Source organism: Rattus norvegicus, chromosome 6 (assembly GCF_036323735.1).
Source record: "Rattus norvegicus strain BN/NHsdMcwi chromosome 6, GRCr8, whole genome shotgun sequence".
Taxonomy (NCBI): domain Eukaryota; kingdom Metazoa; phylum Chordata; class Mammalia; order Rodentia; family Muridae; genus Rattus; species Rattus norvegicus.
In genome coordinates this window covers 124,419,167-124,445,623 of record NC_086024.1, presented here as the reverse complement: position 1 = coordinate 124,445,623, position 26,457 = coordinate 124,419,167, and the positions used below count along the sequence as shown (strand labels likewise).

The 26,457-nt window shown below is 47.5% G+C and overlaps 2 protein-coding genes across 14 annotated transcripts in view; one reads left to right on the top strand and one right to left on the bottom strand.

Annotated features, from left to right (window-relative positions):
• The window catches only part of LOC102550560 (uncharacterized), a 162,578-nt gene extending 142,569 nt beyond the window's left edge, over positions 1-20,009 (bottom strand). The window contains exon 1 of the mRNA XM_063262634.1: positions 19,848-20,009. Within this exon, the coding sequence (XP_063118704.1) occupies positions 19,848-20,009 (162 nt within the window). The remainder of the gene's footprint in view (positions 1-19,847) is intronic.
• The window catches only part of Foxn3 (forkhead box N3), a 380,376-nt gene that overhangs the window by 126,447 nt on the left and 227,472 nt on the right, over positions 1-26,457 (top strand). The gene's annotated exons all lie outside the window — the stretch shown is intronic.

Genomic DNA, 26,457 nt, shown 5'->3' with positions numbered 1-26,457 from the left:
ACTACTACTAACTACTATTACTACTACTACTACTATTACTACTACTAACTACTATTACTACTACTCTTAACTACTATTACTACTACTACTAACTACTATTACTACTACTACTGTGTGTGTGTCTCAGTCTGTTGGTGTGTGCATGTGTCTGTATGTACACTGTATGTATGCTGAAAGATCATAACTTCAAATGTAAAACCAAAGCAAGAAGAGTGAACAGGAAGTGGGTGGGGCTACAAACTCTCAGAGCCCACACACTGAGTTTGTATCCATGTGCATGTATGTGTGTGCCTGTTTGTATGTGCGTGCATGCACTCGAGTATGCGTCTTGTGTATGTGTGTGTTTGTGTGTGTGTCCCTGTGTGTGCACATGTATGTGTCCGTGTGTGTTTGTCTGTATCTGTATCTGTGTGTCTCTGTGCGTGTGTCTTTCTGTTTGTGTCCAAGAAGACCAGAGCAGGGCATCAATCTCCTGGAGCTAAAGTTACAGGAGCTCTGCGATGCCCTCTGCGAGTGCTGGATCCTGAGCCCAGGTTCTCAGAAGAGCAGCAAGTCTTCTTAAACTGCTGAGCAATGTCTCCAGCCTTCTCATATTTTTTTAATGACTATTATTATTGGCAAGGTTCACAATAGAAAAAGTGGGGCCGAGACTATGGCTTAGTCAGTAGAATGCTTGCCTAGTACACACAGTGTCCTGGATTTAATCCCCAGTACCACATAAAACCAGGCATGGCAGAATGACCCTGTAATCTCAGCTCTCAGAGGTGGAGTCAGGAGGATTGGAGTACAAGGTCATCTCTGGCTACTGTGGTGGGTTGAAGGAGTTTGTACCCCCTCCCATTTCCGGTTCACCCTTCCTGCTTTGTGTTTGCCATTGAAGATGCTCTCTCTCAGCCTCCTGCTCTGGATACCTGTGGTCGAGCCTCTCCATCATTAGGGACTCTTCCCCTGGAGCCCTACGCCAAAATAAACTCCTGCTTCTGCAAGTTGCAGCAGCAACAGAACTACCAGAGCTAGTTCTAACTGATCATAGATCTAACTAATGGAGAGTTCAAGGCCAGTCTAAGGTATAACAGACCCTGTTGTTAAAAGGAGAGGAGAAGGGGGTACTTAGAGGGACAAAGGATTCAAGGCAGGAGGGAAGGAAAATTTATTTTCATGCGTTCCTGTCTCTGCTCCTTATTCTGAGGGTGTGTGTGTGTGTGACTCCTTTTCATCAGACCCTGACATGAGCCCAACATTCCTAGGCAGTGGAATCAAGTTCTGTTAAGATTCTCTTTTAATTTTTTGTACTTAAAAGTTATAAGCAAATAATAGTTTTTAAAGAGAGAATATTGAGCCTAACCTTCTAAACGAACCCTTACATGTTAGACGCTCCTGGTTGACTTGTGGAGCATGTACTCAGCCCTCTTTCTTATATGATGCAGAACAAAGCCGTGCTCCTAGCCAGCTGGCCCTTGTCCTTAGGCCCGGTGTTATAACTTGCCCAAGCATGGCACTGTGATCATACCCTCCTCTGTTGGAACACACCTTGTCTCGAGGGACCACCCCCTTTACTTTCTTCTGCCTACATTAGGAGAGGGAGGGCCAGCCGGAGGAGGATAAGTGATAGTTGTTTGTGCTTAGAAGTTGTGAGCAGGCTTCAGCGGGCTGCACCCTGGACTAGGGCTTTCTACCTTCATGGTCATTACCTACACCAGCAATGATGATACCAAGAATGAAAGCTAATGTGCTTTTCGTCAGGCACTATGCTGTGGCTTGATAGGTTCGAGTGTTACCTCTACAGAGTGTTGAGTTTGGTCCTCGGTGTAACAACACTGACATGGGAAGAGGCCAAGAGGCGGAGGCTCAGGCAAGGAACATTGGTCATTGAGGGCACTGCCTTCAGAAAGAACTAGTTGTCCGAAGATTCTTGTTAGTTCTTGTAAGAATTTGTCTAAAACACTAAGCCGGGGACCAGTGAGGCAGCTTAGTGGGCTGCCACCAAGCTTGATACCCCAAGTTAAGTTCACGATACCCACGATGTAGGTGAGATTTGACTCATGGAAGTTGTTCTCTGGCCTCTGCGTTTATGCTGTGGCATGCCTATGTACACACAGAATAATTAAGTAAATATAATAAACATACAATATATATATAATGTATTGTTATATATATTAATAATGATATATCATAAAATAAAATAATAAAAATAAAACAAAACAGGAAGCCTGCTCTCTCTCTAATCGCTGTCTTGCTGACTTATTGCATGCCCTAGTTGGTTGTCTGTTGCTGTGATAAGACACTGACCAAAACCAGATTGGGGTTTATATCATCTTCCGGGTTAGAAACCCGAAGGCAGGAACTAAAGCAGAGTCCACAGAGGAAGACACTTACTGGCTTGCTTCCTCTGACTGGTTCAGCTGCTTTTCTTACACAGCCTGGCTCACCTACCTAGGGATGCTGCTGCCCACAGTGGGCTAGGCCATCCAGCATCAATCGGCAATTGGAAATTTGGATAATGAACCTGCTTTCTCTTCCAGACATGTGTAGGAAGGCAGGAGGGCAAAAGGAAATTATGACGGAACTGTACCCCTCATAAGATGACTTTGACAGCATTAGCCTAGATGTGCTTGGTCTTGGATGACCACTAGTCAGCCCTACTCTGCGGAAGAGGAAAGATTTGGCTTCTATCTGCATAATCAGAGAGTGCTTCAGAGTGACTTTTTCTACCATAAAGGGGCTCCCAGTGTGGCAAACCTCTGCTTTTCCCTTAAAGTTTAATTTTTGATCTAGTTAGAGATAGGAACTCGTGTGCCTTGGGCTGGCCTCAAACTAGTTATGTAGCTAAGAATTGGTTTTATTTATGTGTCTGATTGTTTGAGATAGGACTTCACTGTGTAGCCCTAGCTGTCATGGAACTCACTAGGTAGACCCGGCTGATCACCAAAGCACAGAGGTCAGCCTGCTTCTACCTCTCTACTGCTGGGACTAAAGATGTGAGCCTCGGGCTGGAGAGATGGCTCAGTGGTTAAGAGCACCAGCTGCTCTTCCAGAGGTCTTGAGTTCAAATCCCAGCAACCACATGGTGGCTCACAACCATCTGTCTTGGGATCTGATGCCCTCTTCTGGTGTGTCTGAAGACAGCTACAATGTATTCTATACCTAAAATAAATAAATAATTTCTGTTTTAAAAAAAATGTGAGCCTCAATGCCTGTCACTAAGTCTGGCTAAAAATGGCCTTGATCCTCCTAAGGGCTGGCAATAAGAAGTGTTCCACCATGCCTGATCTGATTAATTTTAAATAGCCTCCCAACCTTCTAAACTTTCCTCCAGTGACCAAGAATTCAGTTTCCCAATATATGATCAGTAAACATTTATGAATCCAAACTTGTAGTGGTTTGACTAGAAATGACCCCCATAGATTCTTGTATTTCAATGCTTGGCCATAGAGAATTATAAGGAGGTGTTGCCTTATTGGAGGAGGTATGGCCCTTGTTGGAAGAAGTTTGTCACTGTGTAGGTGGGCTTTGAAACCTCCTATGCTCCAACTTCACCTGATGTGGAATTGGAGTCCTCTTCTGGCTGCCTTTGGATCCAGATGAACTTTAACTTCTCCTACAGAACCATGTCTGCCTGCACACTGCCATGCTTCCTGCCATGATGATAATGGACTGAACCTCTCAAACTGAAAGCCAGCCACAATTAAATGTTTTCTTTGTAAGAGTTGTCTTGGTCATGGTGTCCACTCACAGCAATGAAACCCTAACTAAGACAAGTATGGCACCCATAGACTCATGTGTTTGAATGCTTCGGCTCATGGCGAGCGGCACTGTTAGGAGATGTGGCCTTGTTGGAGTAGGCATGACCTTGTTGGAAGAAGTGTGTCACTGTGGAGGTGGGCTTTGAAGTCTCGTATATATGCTCCAGCAATGCCCAGTGTTGAGACAGTTCCCTTCTGCTGCTGTTAGATCAAAATGTAGAACTCTCAGCTCCTTCTCTAGCACCATGTCTGTCTGCACGCCGCCATGCTTCCCACCATGGTGATAATGGACTGAGCCTCTGAAATTGTAAGCCATGCCCAATTAAATGTCCTTTTTAAGAGTTGTGTTCACACCAATAAAATCTTAGACAAAACATTAATGTTTTAAAATCTTATTTCACTGGCCAGAAAGCTGGTTGCCGGAACTAGTGTCTCATAGGTGTGGAACATCCCTCTGAGTCAGTGCTGGGACCATAGGGCACCACTTGGGTCACCAGTTTCCTAGGACTGTAGGTGCCTTGTGTTACATAGGGTTTCCTGTGTGTTGCTAGCCCCTCTCTCCTTTGCCTTACTTAGTACTTCCTCTGTCTAAAGTTGACTCACCTTTCAGTGTCTGTCCAGACAGCTGCTGCTGGCCAATCCTCTGACCACACCAGTACTGGTGATGTCACCTGCCTCCTACCCTCGAGACAGTTACAGGATTCACATGATCTCTTACAGTCCAGACGCGATGAATGATATCAGTTCCAGCATCAACGTTCAGTTGAACTTTCTTCTTGAAATCATTAGCACACTGGTGATTCATTCTGAAACGATCCCTCAAGCGCTGTGGACTAAGACATGGTCCCTTGATGTGGACCCTGATACCGAGCATACAGTTGACTGAGGTCACTGTGCTATGGTGTCTGGATCATCAAGGACACACAGCTGGTCTGTGGGTCTGGCTGGTGGACTGTAGCAGGCTAATAAGTTTTGGGAGTTGTCTTAGTTAGGGTTTTGTTGCTGTGAAGAGACACCATGACCAAGGCAACTCTGATAAAGAAAACATTTAATTGGGGCTGGCTTACAGTATAAGAGGTTCAGTCCATCATCATGATGGTGGGAAGCATGCAGCATCCAGGCAGATGTGATCCTGGAGAAGGAGCTTGAGTTCTATATCTTGATCTGAAGGCAACCAGGAGAGACTGTCTTCTCTCCTCACAGACAGCCAGGAGAGTCTGTCTTCCACAGGCAGCCAAGAGGGACTCTTTTCCCCACTGGGCAGGGCTTGAGCCCTCAGAGACCTCAAAGCCTACCTACATAGTGACACACTTCCTCCCCCAAAGCCACACCTATTCCAACAAGGCCACACCTCCTAATAGTGCTCCTTCCTATGGGCCAAACATATTCAAGCCACTACAAGAGTGGCTCTTGGTCTGGGTACTGGTAGGAGGAGAAGAGATCCCAGGGTAGGGGATACCCTTCAGCTGAGACCTAAGGAGGGGAGGTGCTGAATAATAAACACCCCTACCGCAGAGTGTGCCAGGTGGAATGGGAACATGAAGATGTGGCCCGAAGCATCTGACCTCGTCTGTTTCTTTGGTGCTGGGACATGACATCATGCCTTCTTTTTATGCTATTTTTTGTTTTGTTTTTGAGACAGGATTTCACTATGTAGGCTTGGCTGGCCTGGAACTCACTATGTAGATCAGGGTGGCCTCGAACTCACAGAGATCTGCCTGCCTCTGCCCCTGAGTTCTGGGATTAAAGGCATGGGCTGCCACAACCAGCTTTCCTTCTTTTTGAGACAGTCTCATGAAGCCCAGGCTGGCCTGGAATCCACTTTGTAGCCAAGGATGAGTTATTCTGATCCTCCTGCCTCTACCTCTCCATCTCTATGGGAGATATTGATGTAGATTGAATGTGTGGTCCTTTGTATCTTCCAAATATTTTTTGAAATGTTGAACTTCGATCCAGAAGCTCTAAAGATAGCACAGGGATTCCCAGACTCCCTTCCTCCAGTTCCCTGCAAAGCTAACATCTATGTGACCATAGTCCATTTTCAGACCCAGAGACCAACCATGCTGTACTGCTGTGACTAGACAAGAGGTCTATTCCTAGTTTGCCAGTGTTTTTGCATGCCCATCCAATAGTGTGTGTGGAGGTGGCTGGTACATTGTCAATGCATGTCTCTCTTAAGTTTTGTATGAATGTCTGCTTTATTCAGCATATTTAACTGAGCGCTAACCGCTGAGCAGTACTGCATCGCATGCTGAAGTGTGAAGGCCAAAGACGATGATGTAGGCCCATGGCTCTCAACCCTCCCAATGCTTCCACCTTCAAACTTGGTTTCTCATGTTGTGCTGGCCCCCAACCATAAAATTATTTTTGTTGCTACTTCATAGCTGCAATTCTGCTACTATAATAAATGGTCATGTAAAAAAAAAAAAATCGTCTATTCGGATGCCTGACCTGTGACTCTGAAAAAGTTGCCACAGGTAGAGAACTGCTGCTCTAAATAGCACCTCATGCTTAACTTTCCTTCTCTAACAAATGCCCATAATAGACAAGCACAGATAACCGAGTCCTGCTTTGCCCAAGCTCTCCCCTTCTTACTTTTGGACATCCCCCCTGTCTGGGAGGAGAGAAGTGGTCAGTTCACCCCTCCGAGTCAGTCCCTGAGCAGACTTGCACACAGAAGGCACTGCCTTTATTGCTTAGAAGGCCAGAACGTGAAGCAAATGAATAGACTGTGGAACCAATCATTCTGCAAGCTCCCACCTTGATGGACGCTAAGGGGTCCCCCAAACAGCATCAAGCTGGAGCACCCGGCTAGTACCCATGTAGATCTCCTTTCCCATCTGAATGACTTTGGTATTTCCAGAATGGGTCACTCTTTATGGCTCAGAAACTTCTCTCTAGGCTGACCCTCATCCATCTTTTATAGAAAGCTTCCTATACATCAGGGGTTACCACAACTGAGGATGTAACTATATTAAAGGTTACAACAGGAGCCAGGTTGAGAACCAGTGACGTAGAGTTTCCCTTCAAGTGATTGAGGATGGAGTGGAATCCCTGGGGGTTACCAGATCCCAGAAAGATTTGACCACTCTTATCCGCCAGGGGGAAAGAAAAACAAAATGAGTGTTCGCTTGTAATCGGAGGCCTTCGTATTCTGCACTGACCATTCCAGTCTGCCATTGGGGGCTACAGCCTATTAGACCGCGTGTGAGTCTTTACTGAACGCTCAGGGAAAAGTGTACTGTAGATGTCCTTGTCATTTAGAACAAGATACAAGAAAAGGAAACCTTTAATTCTTTCCTCCACAGGGAAGTAGTCTGGTTTTTTATAGGAAGAGTTTCACTGTATAGCCTTGGGTGGCCTAGAACTCATAGAGATCCATCTTCCTTCCAAATCTAATCCCTGGGATTCAGTGTTTGCTACCACCACACCAAGCTAGCTTGACTTTCTTTTGTTTTTGTTTTGTTTTTTGTTTTTTTTTTTTTTTTGTTTCTTTGGGTCTTATTTGTTTGTTTGTTTGTTTGTGTTTTCTGTTCGTTCGTTTGTTTGTTTTTTGAGACAGGCTGTTCTCTGGGTATTCCTGGCTGTCCTGAAACTCACTCTATAGACTGGACTGGCCTCAAACTCAAGAGATCTGCCTGCCTCTGCCTCCCGAGTGCTGGGATTAAATAGCCTTGCTTTCTTTAAAGAGAGAGAGGTGGGGGTGGTGGGTAGAAAAAAGAAGAAAAACGCTGATAATCTCAGTACTTGGGAGACAGAGGCAGGTTTATCTCCATGAATATTGGATTCCATTACATGGTTATGAGCCACCGTTGTGGTTGCTGGGAATTGAACTCAGGGCCTCTGGAAGAGGAGTCAGTACTCTTAACCGCTGAGCCATCTCTCCAGCCTGATCTCCATGAATATGAGGCCAGTCTGGTCTATGTAGAGAGTTCCAGGGCAGACAGAGCTAAATAGAGAGGCCGGGTAAAGGAGCTGTAGCCTGCTTTGGTAGTAAGTGTGCACGTATAATCCCAGTACTTGGGACTCAGAGGCAGGAGAATTAGGAGTCTGAGGTTATCCTTGGCTACCTAGTGAATTTGAATAGGTTATGTGAAACTGTGTAACACACACACACACATACACACACACACATACACACAGGCACACAAATACACACACAGAGGCACCGGCACACACACATACACACATACACACACATGCACAGGCACATGCGCACATACTTGGAAAGAGAGAACAGAGAAAAGGATAAAAACACATACTAGGAGTTGCCTAGCAGCTGCCAGGCACAATGCGTCTAGTCTTCCTCTCCTGGTACAGAGCCAGCAGGCATGCGTCACTGCTATCCCATGAGCTGAAAGCATCTCAGCTGAGCTCCATGCTTTCCTAGCCTGGGGTTCCTGATATATGCCATGGCCCTGTCTAGTTTCTGGGTGAGCCACGGTTCCTTCTGACTCCCATTGTAGTGCGTGGCGAATTACTGTTCCAGTTGCAGGCTTGTTTATTCTTAATTTATTTTTATTTCATGTGGATGAGTATATTCGCCACTGGTACGTGTGCGAATGTCAGAAGAGGGCATCCGATTCTCTGCAACGGGAGGCTGTGAGCTGCCATGTGGGTGCTGGGAACTGAGCCCAGGTTCCCTGTAAGAGTAACAAATGCTCTGTCGAACCACTAGGCAATCTCTTGGTTGAAGATTTAAATTCACGTTGACTGTACGGGCTCTTACCATGAGTATGCTTGCCCGGGCGCTGGGGGGTTGCCAGATGTGTGGCTTTAAAGTCTGAGGCACCCAAGTCTTCACTGTTCTGTAGCGTCGGTGATGTCATAACCCTGTCATCTTCATTCATTACAAAGTTACTCACACCCCATTTGGAGCCTTCTGAGTATTTGGGATTTGGGGTTCAGCGTGCTGTGCTGAGATTCCTTCAAAGCTAGGACCGTTTGGCTTCCCTACCCTTCTAGGGCAGCCGGTTATTTTGCTGGGCTCTTTGGAGAGCTAGCGAATGAATTTGTTTCTCTTTGTTCTTTTCCACTTGGCAAATATCGACTTTGACTTTTGCCTGTGAATGGAGCCGGCCTGAGCGTGGCTAATCTTTACTTAAGGGCTTTATCTTCTTAGGAGCCAGGTCAGCCAAAACCTGTTGCCATCGTCCTTGCTGGAACCTGCAGCACCTGATTGCTCCATCCGCTTCCGTGGAATTAGCCAAGCGGGCACCACACCTGGGGCTACGAGGCTGGCAGAGTCTGGACGTGGTGGGCTGACTGCAACCAGGCTGCATCTGAAACCTAGATTTTTCCCAAGCATGACAGCCAATTCCTGATGAACTGTGCCTCTCTGTGCACACGGAAGGAAGGGGGGGGGCGTTTTCTGGGGGCACGCATTGTAAAAATGCTTGGCTCAAGGAAGGCACTGAGGTGGTATGGTAAGAGCCCATGGTTTACTCCTGTGCCATTTTGGGGGAAGGAAAATGTGCTTAAGCCAGAAAGAGGGAGCTACTCTCTGGCCATCTCCAAACACGTACCCATTTTTCCTATCATAAGGACGAGGCAAGTGAAACTGAGCTAGCAAGGCCCAGAGATCCCCAGGAGAGGTAGAGACAATGATTCGGGTGGGATGGATCTTTTCTGAAGGGAAAAAAAAATGCTGAGGGCTTGTGTGGGAAGAGGTCAGGAGCGTGCTGCTTTACCCCCTCTCATCTGATGTCTACCTGGGTGCCTCCCCTCAAACCTCTTCATCACTCTGACATCAAGAGTGATGCGCAGACAAGACGGATATCCCCCATTAGTGCCATGCACTTGTTACTTCTCCCACATCATCCCAGTAATGAATAAAATGGGAAGACAGTCTCCCCAGAGAGCTCTTCCTGAGTACAAGCGGATCTGCTTCCTTATCTGCCCACGAAGCAGAAGGAATCATTTTCCTCTGCTCTGCCCCCCCGCCCCCCCCCCCCCCCCCCCGTTCCCAAGGTACATGCTGCATCATCACTTCCCATCCAGGCAAACACATTGAGGTGGAAGGTGTTCCATGGCCTGTCCAACGTCACATAGTAAGGGTAGGGCTGGGAGACGGCTCAGCTGTTGAGAACACCGGCTGCTTCTCCAGAAGACCCAGGTTCCATTCCCAGTGCCCACTTGGCAACACAGGACTATCTGTAATTCCAGTTCCAGAGTCCTCTTCTGGCCTCTGGATGTGTTGTGTGTGTGTGTGTGTGTGTGTGTGTGTGTGTGTGTGTGTGTGTGTGTGTGAGACGCGCTTACGTACACACCGGCAAACACATACTTAAAACAAAGGCAAAAAGCACTAGTGGAGCCAGAACTTGAAGCCGAGCGTTGAGCTCCAGACTCTGTGAGTGGAGGCCCTACTCCATGTTGGATTTACTTGAGTAAACAGGCCCCAGGGACAAGCAGCCGAGTCTGCACAAACTTCAAGAGTTGGGGCCAGGGCTGAACTAGAACCAGTTCAAACCCACTGGTTTGCCTTGGTGGTCTTCATATCCCACCTGCCTCATACACCTCAAGTGTGAAGACCTGGAAGTGATGGCCCTATTGGTGTGTTCTGAGTGACACCGAGAGAGAGAGAGAGAGAGAGAGAGAGAGAGAAGAGGGAGAGACAGACAGGCAGGCAGACAGACACAGACAGACAGAGGAGCCCTTTGTTCAATGAGGAGGCCATTGTGATGTTGCCTGGTGAGGACAACTTGTAGCCCTGAGCGGTGCAGCTTTAGCTGACTCTTGGTTTTGGTTTTGTAACTTTTTTTTTTTTTTACCCCAATAGGATCTTGCTATGTAGCTCTGGCTGCACTTGAACACACTATTTGGACCAGACTGGGCCTCTACCTTGCAATGATTCTCCTGTCTCCCAGATATTAATATGATGGGTATAAGCTACCATGCCTGGCTCAGTTCTTGAGATGATAAGACATGCATGGCCACAGTTTGTAATTGTATTTGAACATACGTGAATCACAGGCAGGCAAGGTGGTTGTGTGCATAAAAATAGAATGCATCTAAATTTTTGTTAATGTTTGAAAGTAGCATACATAATACAAAATTACATATAATGCCAGAGTAGCTCAGACCAAAACATTTGGAAGCTGCATAGTTTAAGACCAAGGTCCTGACTTGTTAGCATTTTTAAATGAGGATTCTCTTCTTGTTCTGCAGTGGCTACATGTAGTGGACAAAGAAGGAGAAGGACACTAATGCCATCACAGAGTCCCCACCATATCACCCGTGCCATCTAAATACAGTTACCTCCCAAAGGCCAAGTCTGCTGATACCATCGCACTGGAATCAGGGCTCAGTACGAGGATTTTGGGAGAACCCTAAACAGCCAGACTATAGCAGTGCGCTTCTATACAGGGGATTTCTACACGAGTCAGTCAGTGGGAGTGATAGATTCTAGTAGATGCTGCCAAATACAATATGCAAGCCGCTAAATATTCCTGTCAATACTGAAGAAAAGAGGCTCTATCTTTTTTTCTTATTGTCATTTCTGAGTTTGTCTGGCTTGTACTTGAGAAAAGACCTTGCTAGATGAGGCTGTCCCAACAGCTCTCCTGTCCTACTCGTGAGTGTCAGGACACAGGTGTGTACCTCATGCTCTCCAAGTTTATTTTAATTGCTCTTGCTTGGGTTTTAAGACAGGGGTCTCACTGTGTAGCCCTGACTTGCCTGGAACTTGCTGTGGAGACCAGGCTGGCCTTGAACTTACAGAGCTTTGCCTATCTCTGTCTCCCCAGAGACTGGTGGGATCAAAAGTGTGCACCACCAAGCTTGGCTAAGATGTCTTTCTTTACACCATTTTTCCCCCTCACACTGGATTTTGCATTTGTGTGTGTGTGTGTGTGTGTGTGTGTGTGTGTGTGCACAAGCATGTTCCTGTGCAAACAGTGCACATGTGTGCACTATTGAGACAGGGTCTTTCACTTGCCTGGGGCTTACTGAGGAAGCCAGTGTCTGGCCAGTGGGCCCCCATCTGTCCTCCTGTTGATGTCTCCCAGTGCTGTGAGCACAGTCCACATACTCATGGGTGCTGAGGGTTAGACTTGGGGCCTCGGGCTAGCAAGGCAAGCATGTTACCAACTGACCCATCTCCCTACTTCTGCTGCCTTTCCTTCTTTATTTTCTTTCTTTGAGATGGGACTCTCTGTAGCCCAGGCTGGCCCAAAACTGTTTATTAGCTAAAACTGGCCTTGAGCCCCTTCCGCGTGCTAGGATTGGGGGTGTATTACCATCTTTGCTGTTGTTTCGAGGCAGAGGCTGACACAGCTAAGCCTTTTGCAAGAGACAGACTTGCCATTTGGTACACCTGAAATTCATTTGAAATTCATGCTGTCTCTTACAAGTGGGTGCAAAGTGTTTGGAGGTCTGATGGTCATGTTTTAAGTAGGCCTGTCTTGGAAATTTTTATTTCTGGTTTCTATTTCCAGGTTTTTGGAGTCCTGAGTATGCAGGATAGTTCATTCCTGAGGCCTTTCCAGTCTCTTCCTGGAGCCGATTTGCCTTCTGGACCTTTGACCTCAGGCCTTTGGATGAGGGCCCTTCATTAGTTTCCAAGCCCACTGTCTCAGGGGCGGGGAGAAGATAGCTGACACTTGCAGCAGAGCTCCTGTCAGAACAGGCATCCCCAGAAGGCTTTAGAGCTCTGCTTCCTAACCTGGATGGCCTCTGGCCTGGATACCTAGGCTACAGCATGAGCCTCCCTGACTGAGGCCGCATTGTTATTGATCCCCGAGGGCAGACTCTTGTCTCTGGTTGCTGACTCTGGCTTTCCTCCACCCCCCCCCCCCCCCAGCATGCTCTGGGCTGAGGTGAGGAAGGCTTTCTGCTAAGGCGCCACCCAGGGAAGTTTAGGTAACTTATCTTTCCTTGGAAGGCCCAGCTAGAGATAGCCCTTGCTTCAAGACCAAAATAGGGGCCTGGCAAGTTGGTTCAACCGGTGAGCCACTTGCCGACAAGCCTGGCAACCCGAGTTCAACACATGATAGAAAGAAAGAACAGACTCCAGCTAACAAGTTATACTCTGACTTTACATGCAAGCACACCTATGGATGGATGGATGGATGGATGGATGGATGAATGAATGAATGAACTTTTAAAGGAACAGATTAGGAAGTAGCAAGACAGGCTCCAGGGAGTATGGTGGCAGAGGCCTCCTTGTTCTCGTCCCCCTCCTGTTGTATGACACACATCATAGGACACCCTGACAACCCCGGGGTACAGTTTCCTCCCAGTCTGGTCTGGGGAGTGACCCCACTCTCTGTCATTTGCAGAGTACTATAAACGCAGAATGCTATAAACGCAGAATGCTGCATGTTAGACTGGGAACTAGGAGGTAGGGGTTGAGCCTCAGGCTGGGGGCTCTTTTCCCTTAGGGTACTGGGCATGGAACCCACAGCCTCATGCACTGAGTTCCTCTCCAGTCCCCGGTTGGAGCTCTTAGACTGTGGCCCTCTCTTTCCAAAATCACTGTTTGATGCTCCAGAGCCTGTGGTAGACTCAGACCTGAGCCATTTGGACAGGATGGGAGAGAGAATGGCCCATGAGTCACCAGAGTAAAAATTCTTCTGGAACTCTATAGTGCATAAAGCAAGAACCACAAATTCAAGTATATAATTTGCATCTTCTTTTAGTTTAAATCTTGATTAATGTGTGTGTGTGTATGGTGTATGTATATGGGTATTTATGTGTATGTATGAATGTGTGTGTATGTATGTGTCTATGTGTGTATATATGTGTATGTGTGTGTATGTGTATTTATGTGTGTATGTGTGTGTATGTATGTGTGAATTTGTATGCATGTGTATGTGTGAGGTATGTGTGTGTACGTGTGTGTATGCATGTCTGTGTAAGGTGTGTGTGTGCGCGCGCGTGCGCGTGTGTATACATGCATCCATAAAGCCCATGTACCACAGTGCATATATGGAAGTCATAGAATTACTTTAAGGAATTGTCCTTGCCAAACTCAGGTAGTCTGGCATGGACAACAAGCTCTTTCACCCCATGAACATCTTGCTGCCCCCCTCACTCTTACCCCTCCCCCCAACTGAGTTTCTCTGTGTAACAGCCCTGGCTGTCCTAGAACTCTCTTTGTAGGACAGGTTGGTGTCATACTCACAGAGACCTGCGTGCTTCTGCTTCCTGAGTGCTAGGATTAAAGGCGTGCACCACACCAGCCAGGCCTGTGTCATTTAAGAGCCCGTTCCACTCAAACCAAGAATACACACACAGACACCTTTAGAATATTTCAAATTGGTAATGTAGTCAAAGATTAAAGAAGCAACCCTAAGGTATTAAGCCAGGCAGGCAGGATGAGGAGAGTCAAAGGACTGTCACCCCTGAGCCACACTAATTCTACAGAATGGACAGAGATCTGGCCGCATCCCACTCATCGTGACAGGTTCTCAGCCTGACATCTCAAGGTGACAGTTACTGACAGTTAACATGAAGAAGTAAAAACATGTCAATCCAGAGCCAGTCTAGGGAAAGCCCTGTCCAATTTTATCATGGTCTGTGAACTGCAGCTCCAGGATTTTGACTGAGGAATGGTGTATCCCTGGCCAGCCATCCTATTTAGGTCTAGAATCCACCAAAAAAAAATTACCTTTCCTGACAGTGAGGCTGGCTATTCCAAGCATCAGGTTCTAACACTGGGCTAGCCTTGCTGGTGGGGACTAGTTACTGTCAGAGGCCACCCAGGGCAGGACTCAGCACATAGAACTGGGTGACCTGCCCCACCTGCCCACATATTTCCCCTTCATCCCTTGCCTCAGTTGTTAAGAAGTGGCTGGGATTGGACCCAGTATCTGTCACTTACACTCCAATATGAATGTTAGACTCTAGGGTATTTTTTCTTTCCCCAGGTATTGGGAGAACACTGGTATCTCTTTCTTGTGCTAGCCCTTCTGGGTCAGTCTGAAGTTTCTGACTGCAGAATCCCACAGTCTTCGCCCAGTGTGGCTCAGTGATGGTGGGCAGAGAGCCTGAGCCTGCCATTCTTTGAATTGATGTTGGGAGAATGCTGCTTGCTGGTTATATTTTGTGGATGCCCAGGAAGCAAAGGCCAGCACTTGGGGACATCCCTGGTGTGGCCCACATCCCAGATGAGTGTAACCAGTGAACCTTGAACATTATTTCTGAGGCTCAAGGAGCTTAGTTTTAAGAAGCTGAAGACTGTAATTTTCTGATGTGGGAGAGACTATAGAGAAAGGCTGTCTCTCCCTGTCCTTGTGGAACATACTGAGGTCCAGAGTCTATCTCCAGGGATCACACAGGGGTCCTGTATTTTTAGGCAGACTTAGCATAGGTGACAGTGAGTTTGTCCTGGAACTTCTGCAGTTGGGAACAGAGGGAAGAACTCTACTGCTACATTGGGCCCCATTAGTCCTGTGGTTCAGAAATCTCTAAGTGGGGAGGTAAGAGTTAAGGGGTGACCTTACCACCTGGCCTGTATCCAGTATTATTGCCCTGAAGAGGTGGACAGAGGTCATCGGCTCTGCTCCTAGAGTGAATGCTAGGCCAAGGGTGTGACGTGTGACGTGTGTGCTTCTCTGACAGAGATGCCCTTGCGGTGGTCTTGCTAGTCACAGATTCCTACCTCTGTCTTGTCCATTTCCCCCATCCCCACCCGTTAATCTGACCTTTAGACCCACCTGAGTGAAGCATTTGGCACTCCCTGTGAGCCCTGTTCGGTTCTTAGGAAGAACTCTTCTTACTTGCCCTGCAAGGGGCAAATCCATGAGTAGGGCTGTCAGGGCCCCACCCCACCCCCACTCTGAGGTGAATTGGCTAACTTGAGTGCATGTGGGCTGTATGGATCTGGCTAGCTCCCCAGCCACCTCTCCAAAGGAGAATACGGAACATCCTAGAAATTGGCCTTCTGCCCCCATGAATGTGGCATTTTCCTCTCAAACTCTGTCCTTGCTCCTATCACAAGAAACCTTGAAGTGTGGACTTGGGAGCTTCTGGGCTAATCCTATGATTTCCCAATCCTCGTCTGGATTTGCTGGTGACATCAAATTTCACTGCAGACTTTTATGGGTGACTGTGATCAAGGGCTTCAAGATTTGCATTCCTTGGGCTACTAGAGATCCAATAAAGAATTGGGACCTCTGTGCTGTGTGTATATATAGGAAAAGGTTAGAAAGTTAACAATAATTAATAGGGGGTGATGCACTTGGATGCACTTGGGATATAATATGAATAAAAAGAATTCTTAATAATTGATTAATTTTAAAGAGCCACGTAGACTTTTTTTCAAATGCAGGGTCCAAAGGCTACATTGCCATTGAAACAGGTGTGGAGAAGATCTGGTTAGAAAAACTGAGTCAGGCTGGGCAGAAGTGGCAGTCAGGAAGCAAAGGCAGGTAAATCTCTGAGTTCCCGGGCCAGCCTTGTCTACAAATTGAGTTTTAGGACAGAGAAACCTTGGAGAGAGAGAGAGAGAGAGAGAGAGGAGAGAGAGAGAGAGAGAGAGAGAGAGAGAGAGAGAGAGAGAGAGAGAGAGAGAGAGAGAACACGAACCCAGACTAGGTCTGATCCTTAAAGCAAGCAAGCAGGGGTGCTGACACAGGAGGACATTGAACTTGGTCTCTGGAAGAACAGGTCTTTGTGACCTAGTTCCTTGTATGTTTCTTGCAGAGCACACAGTGCAGATAGCCTTGGTCATTTGGGGACAGAGATAGGGTTTGAGCTCCTGCTTTCTTCTGCAAAGGATTTGAGTAACTTTGTATCTTTTGCCTTTTATAGCAAGGCTTTAGAGACAAACTAGTGGCTTCCCTGAGGGGAGAGAAGACTGGAGGAAGGATAGGAGGAGACACAAACTTACTTGCATCAAATCATGAGTGCTTTGGGGTACAGTGTGGTGGGGGGCAGGGTGAGAGTGTGTGTGGATGATGTCTGAGGTTCCCCAGTGATCTCCCGGGCCTACAGGGAATAGCCAATGCTTGTGGCCTTTTTGAATTTAACTTTGCTGGTAGAGTGTTAGGAAGGCCAATTCCTTTCAAAGAGGCAAACGTGAAACATGTGGTGTTTGATGCTAACGATGAATACTTAATGTATTCGTGTTTCCAAAAAGGCGTGGAGAATCTACTATGGACACTGACTTTGAAGTGCAGGTATTTATAGACAAGTCAAACAAAACAGACTTGGTGCCAGAGAGACACAGATTTGGTGTGGGCTGCTGTTTGTAGGGAAAAGATTTAGCTTTTCGTGCTGAACCTAGCAGGCTCCTGGGGCGTGGGGTGTGTTTCCTAGCAAGGCGCACTTGGAAGGTGGGAGTTGGTAATTCTCCTCATGGCTATATTAGGTGTCACCCAGCACTGTGCAGCAGAGAGCCAAGGGAGGCTGGTAAGGGCGCTTTGTATGCCTGGGATTGCTCCACATCAGAGCGAACTTCAGGTCCAGGCCTGAGTTCATCACTGTAACACCCACTGAAAGATTCTACCGTCTTCCCCATAACTCACGAACTCCTGGAGAACTCTAGGTTTTCCGCCATGGTATTTATATGACTCGTGCAGGGATATAGATGAGGGTGACATTTCAAAGAATGGCCGGACGTCAGGTTTCCAAGGCCTTACTTATTTTTTGGGTTTCATTTCTGCGGAGGTAATGAAATACTCTGACACAAGGCAACTTAGGGAAGAAAGGGTTCATTTGGCTCACAATGCCAGGTTGTACCCATGGCTCTGAGGATACCACCGCCCTGGACATCATCACACCACAAACAAGGGTGGAGAAAATACCAGTGCCTGCTTGTGCTTGCTTTAGTCCCTCTCTTCTTAAACAGTGCCCCAAACCTAGGAACAGCGCCGTCTACGTCCAGCGAGGTCTTCCCACATCCTGTAATGAATCAAGATGATCCCTCAACGTTCTTCCCGTGTTCTAGGCAGTTAGTTCCACGTTGACACTCTTGAGATTTTAGATTCTGTCAAGTCGACAGCTAACGCCAGCCAGCACGCCTGTGAACACTCATGGACTGGGCAATTCCTCTTTTAGGATTCATTATAAGGAAATGATGATCTCTGTAGGTGGGAACATGGGTATTCATCTGAGTGTGTTGACAGCAGAGAAAACTGGAGCTGACCGAAGGACCCACTTGAGGGAAGAGACCACATCATCAGCTGAAGCTCATGATGCCCTACCGCGAGTACTCAAGGCAGAACTGCTTGTTGAAGTCCTACTATGTGGTAGGTGCAGGGTAGGTGGAGCATACGGCACCATTAAGACCGATGCGGTCTGAGGTCTCTCAAGAGCTCAGAGCTTTGCCGTAGAAACAGATTTGGCAAATTACGAAGCTGGGCGAGGCAGACACTGAGTGACTGTGGTCTGATATTGTGTCAAATGCATAGAAAATCTAGGAAATTCCAATCCCTTGCCAGGGAGGCAGAGATTCTGAGTGATAGAAATGACTGTTCCTTTTTGTCATCACCACTGCTGCCGCTGCCGCCACCACCACCACAGCCACCTCCTTCTCCTCCCCTTCCTCCTCCTCCTCTTCCTCCTCCTCATCTTCATCTTCTTCCTCCTCCCTCTCCTCCTCCTTTGGGGTTTTTCAAGTATCCCATGATGACCATTGTGATGTTATAATAGAATATGAATTACTGGGCCAGTAATATGGTTCAGGGGGTAAAGGTGCTTGCCCCCAAGCCTTCTGACCTGAGCTTGATCCCCGAGGCGCACATGACAGAAGAACAGACCGGGCTTCAGCAAGTTGTTCTCTGATCCACATGTACAGGGACACACCCACCCACATCCACACACTAAGTAAAGAAATTTTGACACAAAATTCAAGGAGTGGCATTCTAGGAAGAAGAGGACAGCTGTGAAATCCCAGTTCTTGACCCGAGGCTTCATTAAACCTGGGAGGTATTGAATGGGTGTGAGGGGAGAGGGGACAGAGATGCCCAGATCTCCTCCAGGCATGGCCAGTGGCCCGAGGGCTGCCAGCCCAGGGTTCCAAGGTCTTAAACTCTTGCCCTTGTTGTGTTTCCCAAGGAAATCTCCCATAGGACCTGTGAGGTGGAACTGTAACCAGGCTGTGGCACTGACGTCACGGTCCCCAAACACTTGTAGTCTTTAGAGTTTGGTCCTCTGGGAATATGTAGATGTACTCTGATGGGGTAACAAAGTTTCTGTTTTGGGCATATGATAATTAAATTAGGGAAGTGCCTTTTGCCCAGCAAATAAAACCCAGTGAGACTAGTTTCCCCTGAGCAACTCAGCCAGATCTCATTGCAACCCAATAAAAAAAAAACAAAAAAACAAACTGACAGGACCTCCATCCACAGAGGTCGGCACAGGTGCCAAGCCTTACACCAGAGTGCCTTGCAGACATTTTGCAGGCAAAGACTCATGACGCCCACTGGAATAGGTGCTAGTTGTCTCCAGGGACCACTTCTGGTCCTGAGCTCTCAGAAGTTGGAAAACCAGAGTTGGTGACCTGTGGTGGTTGGCACTAGGATACAAGGGTAGCCTCTCTGTCAGGCAGGGTTTCAGCCTCTGCTCCTTCGCTCCTTTCTACTCAGAGGAGCAAGCCTGCCTGTGCCTGCAAAGCCAAGGTCTGAAGCCAGGAGTCTGAGGAACTGAGGAGGCCAAGGAGTGGGAAGTTGTTGGGAACATGGGAAGCTCACAGCCATAGTCGAGCAGTTTCTGGAAACTCCACGCAGAGACAGCTAGCTTTGCTGCCTTGCTGGGGTTGTCGGCCATCTTGGTGGAGTTTTACAGGGCAGGAAAGGAACTTCGACGCCTTAACAGCTGCTTCTCCTCTGCGGACAGTTAACGGGCAGCTACTCCAGTGTGCCTACCCGCACCTCTCAGAGGAGTGGTACTTGCATGAAGACCTGGCTTTTGCTTCCCTTTTAATCTGAAAACTTCCTTTGCCGGACTTCAGTTTTACTTATTGGTCAGGTGTCAACCTATAAGGCACATAGGAAACATGGAGAATACACGGGAAGACTTAAGAGGAAGACAAGGGCCGTTCCTTTTCATCACTGTAAGAACGTCCCGCTGTGACTGTGTCTGTGGTCTACCTTCCGGCTCCTCCTGTTCTTCGTATATATTATGACTAGATTAATCTTTCATGATGTCATCTTCTGTTACCCGTAGAACATTCCTTGGCTCCTCATGGTCCAGGTTAAACCCGAATGTGTAGGTTACGGACGTCACAGATTCCTCATGGTCTAAATCCAGCTTTGCATTGGCAGCCACCTTCCCTCTTACTCCTTGAGTGACTTTCTGCTCAGGTGATCCAGCCTGTTCCATGGGTCTCTGTGCTCTTAGCCGGGTGACTCCAAGCATGTGTTGTACTCCCGACCCCTTTCCTCTTTCCGACATTCATTTCCTTCTGCATACTATTGCTATTTTACCCTTTCCCCCTCTCCAGTGCTGGAGGACTGACCCAGGGCCTTTATGCTAGACAAGGGCTCTACCACAGAGATGTGCCCCCGGCCTGCCCACTTTCCTTTAGAAAACAACCCCAGGAACTGAGGCTGGAGCTCGGTGGATAAATGCTTGCCCAGAATCTGTAGAGCTCTGGGTGTCAGCCTCAGCACCACTACATAAAACCGGGCACAGCCGGATATGGCGGCACACATCTCAAATAGCATCGCTGGAGGCAAGCAGATCTCTATGAGTTCAAGGCCAGCCTGGTCTACACAGTGAATTCCATGCCAGTCAGGGTTTCTTTATTGTGAGATTATAGCTCAGGAAACAAAATAAAAAACAAATAAATGAAACAATTCGATGTGACAGTGTGTGTGTATAACCCCAGCCGTCGGAAGCTAGAAGAAGGTTCAAGCCCACCCTCAACTTTATAGCAAGTTCCACGCCAGCTTGGCTCTGTCTCTAAAACAAAAACATAAACAAAAATACCCAGGAAACCTCCCTAGGAAGTTCCCAGCTTTGGCTAAGGACTTCATTGCCCTTATCACATAATGTAGCCCTGTGTCATGTAGGTCTGTGATTGGCTCAATGCGTTGGATGTTCAGGGGCTCTAGGGAGAGCACGGTACCTACATAGTATAGCTGGTACCTGCCCGCCTTGAGTCATAAAATGCTGCTGTCTCAGAGAGGGCCTTTGACACTCCCAAAATAAGAGCCTGTTCTTGTCACTAGTCCAACAAACATATTCTGGGGTATTGGTGAAATATTTACCATGCAGTTGCCCCTCTAACTAATCATATGCTGTGAATGAAGTGAACCCAGAAAGATGAACATGCTTACACAGCCTCCCAGAGCCGAGGCTTCAACGGCCACAGCACAGGACCCAGAAGTGTCCTTCTGCCTTGTCATCCCTCTTCCCATTAGCTTGGAGAGGGGGTTGGTATTGGGGAGTGTCACTGGACTGGTTTTGACCTATTAGAGTTTGTGGAACTCATTCTTTGGGGGACTCCCTCTTTCCTGGTCCTGATGTTGGGTCACCCATAAGAAAGTTCAGCCATAGTTAGCCATAAGGAAAGCCACACTCAAGGCCGTGACTTGGTGGCTCATTCCTGTAAAACCAGGCATCTGGGAGGCCGATGCAGGAGGACTACTGTGAACTGGAGGCCAGCCAAATGGAGTGGGGAGACACACTCTACCCAACCCCCTTTGTCTGCACACAGGCAAAGTCATGCTAGTTTGGATTCAGGCTAAACTCTGCAGTGTAGAGTGTAGGCTTATGTGTGAGGTCTGTCCGTAGCAGGGATCAGGTTGTCAGGCCTGCTAGCCAGTACCTTTACCCACTTAGCCATCTTGCTGGGCCTATGTTTGTTTTTGAGGTGCTGGGATGAGCTCAGGGTTTGGGATATGCCAGTCAGGTACTCCAGTACTGGACTACTTACCCTCCTTGGCAAGCTCTCAGCTCTTGTCTTAGAATCATTTTTTTGTTTTTAAAATGTATTAATGTATTATTTTTAGTGGTGTGCGTGTATGTATGTGTATGTGTGTATGTATGTGTATGTATGTATGTATGCGTGTGTGTGTGTGTGTGTGTGTGTGTGTGTGTGTGTGTGTATCTTTTTACCTTTGGTTTCTGAGGATTGAACTTGGGTCACCAGAATGGCGGGGAGGGCTTTACTGGCCGTGACATCTCATCTGCTGGCTTCTAGATCTTTTTAGCTTTGACCTGATCATACAAAGCACTTGGGTAGTGTTTACCTGGTCGAATGCACTCTTTTAGGTGCTTGAGACAAGTGTTTAGTCCTCCCTGCGGTTTCACTGGGTCGATCATATTATATTCCCCCTTTACAGGTTAGGACACTAAACCCCAGAAAGATCACATGACTTTCCCACGCCCTGGCAGTCCTACAAGGGTTTCACAGCTGCTGTGACTATCTATACATCTTGCAAGTAGTGTGTGTCTTTGTTTTGCTTTGGGTGAGAGGCAGCATCTCATGTAACCTCAACTGGCTTCCCTCAAACTTCCTGTGTAGCCAAGAATGGCCTTGATCTTCTGAACTCCCTGCCTCCGTCTCCTGAATACTAGGATTATGGGTGTGTGCCAGTGTACTTAGATTATAGGTTTTTTTGGGGAACAAACCCAGGGTTTCATGAATGCTGTAGATAAGGTGTCAGGAAAAACCTTAAAAGTTGAAGTTGTTGGGTTTAATCAGGAAGACGGAGGCAGAAGATTTGAGAGTTTTAGGTCACCGTCACCTTTAGGGATACCCCGTGCCCAAACACTAGGGGCTGATGACGTCACTCAGGGGTAGATCATTTACTTAAGAGTGTTCAAGTTCCTGGGCTGGACCCTCACCACTGCTAATTAAAAGCAAAAACAAAACAAACAACCCTTCCCCATTGCTTCTCAAACAGAAGAAGCAGCATCCCCATCCAATTCTGTAATTGTAAAGATTTCTGGTGCTTGCTAGGGGCTTCGATGCCTCCTCACCTGTCTCAGAAGACAGGCAGACTTCCCAGTGGTTACTGTGGCTGATGGGGGGTGGGGAAGAGTCTCTTCTTGTGATCTTCACCTCCACATCCTGACTCAGTCAGAGAGCAGACTACTGTTTCTCAGGCATTGGCCTAGCTGAGGGGCAGCAGATCCAAAAGCCTGAGTGTAAGTCTATAGTGAGCTGCTTGGAAATGACATTATGAAGGACGGAGAAGGGAGTCTGAGAGCCATGGAGAATCCAGCCAGCCTCAGCCCCCAGGTCCCTACATGTTATTGTTCAAAGTTGAGATCAGGTTTAAAGCTCTCAGTGTACAGAGTTTGGAAAAGTAGTTAGGTCTTGAGGAATTCCCCACCCCCATCTCCCAGGACCCCAACTCTCTATTCACTTCTTCCCACCTCTAGTTGGAAGAGGACCCTTTATCCCTTAGAGATGTTAACTTGGATGTGACTCCCAGTTGCCTGCTGGTGGGAGTCCCCCACCTCCACACTTTGCATGTCAATACACCATCCAGTACTGGCAGCCTAACTCGGTGGCGAGTCTGGAAAGGATACCCCCCCCCCCCCCCCCCCAGAATGTGGTTTCCAGAACTTGTAGTTGTCCGAGTAGTAAACTCCTAGACCAGGTGGCCACTAGTTCCCTGCTTTACTAAACACCATTCCGAGAAGGCAAGTCACAAACCACCTTTCAGTGTTATCTTCGAGCCAAAATGAGTTTGAAAAAGGCGACCGGGTAGGGCTCTGCAGGGAGGGCAGGTCACACAGTGTAAGTGGACAGTGCTCTGGGTCATGGGGTGCTCTGTGCAGGTATGGTTACTTATTCAGAGTGGAGGTGTGAGGGTCCAAAGAGACCAGGAAGCCACAGAAGTGCAAAGGCCCCCGAAGGAGGCTGGTATGAACACCTGGGTAAGCACTGGGCCAGGGAAAAGCTCAGCCAGGGCAGACTGAGTTGTGTCTTTCTGTAAGCACACAGTATCGGTCCTCTCACCTAATTCTTCCTGGAGAGCGTAGAGTTCAGCCCCCTGTGACCTGGACCCGCACGTATACGGTCCCTATGGAGTCTGTCTTGTTTATCCCATAATAATCCTGGAAGAGAGAGCCAACATACCCACCTTGGAAGAGGACTCCTGGAGAGGCTGAACCTTCTGATCAAAGCAAAACTGAAAAGTGTCTCTATGTTTGAACTGCAGAGTTCCCCTCATCCCCAAGCCCTCTGAGTGTGACTAGAAAGCTGCCCTTGGTCAGAGAAGGCCAGTTCTTCTATTCTCCTTTCAGGGATGGCAAGGAAAGCTGATCACACCCCAGAGCCTGCTGCTGCTGGCTTGAATACTAGCTCTGCTGTCCTTGAGGCTCAGGTCCCTCATCAGGAACTGTACTTACTTCAAAAAGCTCTTGACAGAGCTCCGGAGGAACAGCCCAGGATCTAAGCCTCCACAGGGACGGATGCCTTTAAGGAAAGAGTGCAAGCTGGGTGGTGGTCCACGCCTTTGATCCTAGCATTCGGGAGGCAGAGTTGGACCTGGGCCGCACAAAGAAGTCCTATTTTGGAAATAAAACAGCAACAAAAAGTATAAAGTAAAACACAAAAGCAAACCCAAACCTGAGGTGTGAGGAGAGGTAGAGCAGTGGTTAGGGCAGTGGTAGAGGGCTTGTGTACAGTGGTTCAGTCCACAGCACCACAAAAACCCCAAACAAATGAAAACCACGATAAAGTGGAAGAGTGAACGCTTCAGATGGTCAAAGGAAACACACCAAAGAGTATATTCAAACCGAAATATTTAAAAATCCGGAAAACCAACATGCTTGTTCCCCCTAATCGCTCCTGCCTGCTTCCACATGGCTGCCTTCCTGCCACCCCCTGGCCTGTGAAGGCTGTAGCCATTTCCTCATGGTTTTGGAATCCTTTCTGCGTGGAAAACTAGCGAGACCATTGGTTCATTGCTCTGGCGGGGTTGGTTGGGAATACTTTGTTATTGTCTTTGCTAGCTTAGGAAACCATTAAGGCTCATACATTATTGTTAATGCTGTACAAAAGTTTTAGGGAATATTGTCAGTTTTGACAAAATTTCTTTTTTTTTCTTCTTCAATACAGCTAAGAAGTTTCTCTCTCCCTCTCTCTCTCCCTCTCCCTCTCCATCTCACTATCCTCTTCCTCTCCCTCTCTCTCCTCTCCCTCTCCCTTCTAATGTTCTCTCTCTGTGTCTGTCTGTCTCTGTCTTTCCCTCCTTTTTCAGGAGATGACTCTAAGGTTTCTATGACATATAAAACAGATAAAGTGTGTAACTCAGTGTCTGTTGTGTCGCAACTACTCAGTAAACTGAGCCATTAAGACTGTCCTTTCCTCTTCTTGATCACCAGTGTTAGTCTGTGTGCTTCAGGATACCAAGTTGAGATTTGTGTCTTCACCACCCCCCCAACATCCCCAACCCCACCCCCTGCCCCAGTGAGCTTCTTTCCAGTTAAACTCTAAGACCTCAGAGGACTTGTGCTTGCTTCTGGTCATGTGCACCGCTGTCTCTCGTAGCAGTGGATTCCCAACAGTTAATTTCCCATTCATAACTCCCTGTTTATAGCAGGACTCAAGGACCGCGGCTGTACTCCACTCATTACAGCCGACCTTAAAAGTGCTTGGGAAACAGTTTGCAAATCGAGCCTTTTAAGTCGCTTTAATCTTACCAAGTCTGGTCACTAAACCTGTCAAAACGTCATTTTTTCCCCCTCTATCTTACTTATTCTGTTAAAAAGTTTTACCCTATTAGAAATTTCTCAGCATAAGAAAGTAAACTTCACTGATCACTAATCCAATATGGGTGTCTGCAAAACTACTTCTGGTCACAAGCCCCAGGAAAGCCACCTTGACTTCAGACTACAGAGACCCGTGGGTTCCTGCTTTGAGTCTATCTGGATGGTCCGCGCTTAGCTAGCTCAGACAGAGCCTTTGTAGTTGATGGCTGGGCTGGGCTCACCCACCCTCAAGGCTTGGGCAGTTTGGGAGAGGGAAAAACAGTTGCTGATTTGCTTCCCAAGTCTTTTTCCTTTCCAGGGACTCATTTGCTTCATTAAATTAGGGGTTTGTTTGACATTACTAGGGATTCCTGCCCAAGGCTAAACTTGTAGATTTCATCTTTTTTTTTAAACATTAGTCAATATTTTTATTTTGATATGTGTGTGTGTGTGTGTGTGTGTGTGTGTGTGTGTGTGTGTGTGTAGACACTCTCACTCCCTCAAACACAAGGCAATTCTCCTACCTCAGCCTCCTAAACACTAGGCTTACCCAAGTCATCCAGGGGACACTGGAAGATGCCTTAATCTCTTTCCAAGGGCAGTGCCCCCAGTGACCTAAGGACCTTCCACAGAGCCCTGACCTAGGTGTCCATCAGCCCATACCACAGCACACTGGGGACCAAGCTTCTAACATGGAGCCACACTTATTTTTATCTTATGTGTGTCTTAGGGTTTTACTGCTGTGACCAGACACCATGACCAAGGCAACTCTTATAAGGACAACATTTAACTGGGGGCTGGCTTCCAGACAGGTTCAGAGGTTCAGTTCCTTATTATCAAGGCAGGAGCATGGCAGCATCCAGGCAGGCATGGTGCAGGAGGAGCTGAGAGGTCTACATCTTCATCTGAAGGCTGCTAACAGAATACTGACTTCCAGGCAGCTAGGGTGAGGGTCTTAAAGCCCACCCCGCAGAGTGACACACTTATTCCAACAAGGCCACACCTCTTAATAGTGCCACTCCCTGAACCAAGCATATACAAATCATTGCAATGTGTTTTACCTGCGTGGATGTCTCCTACACCACCTGGCTGCAATGGCCACCGAGGCTATAGGAAA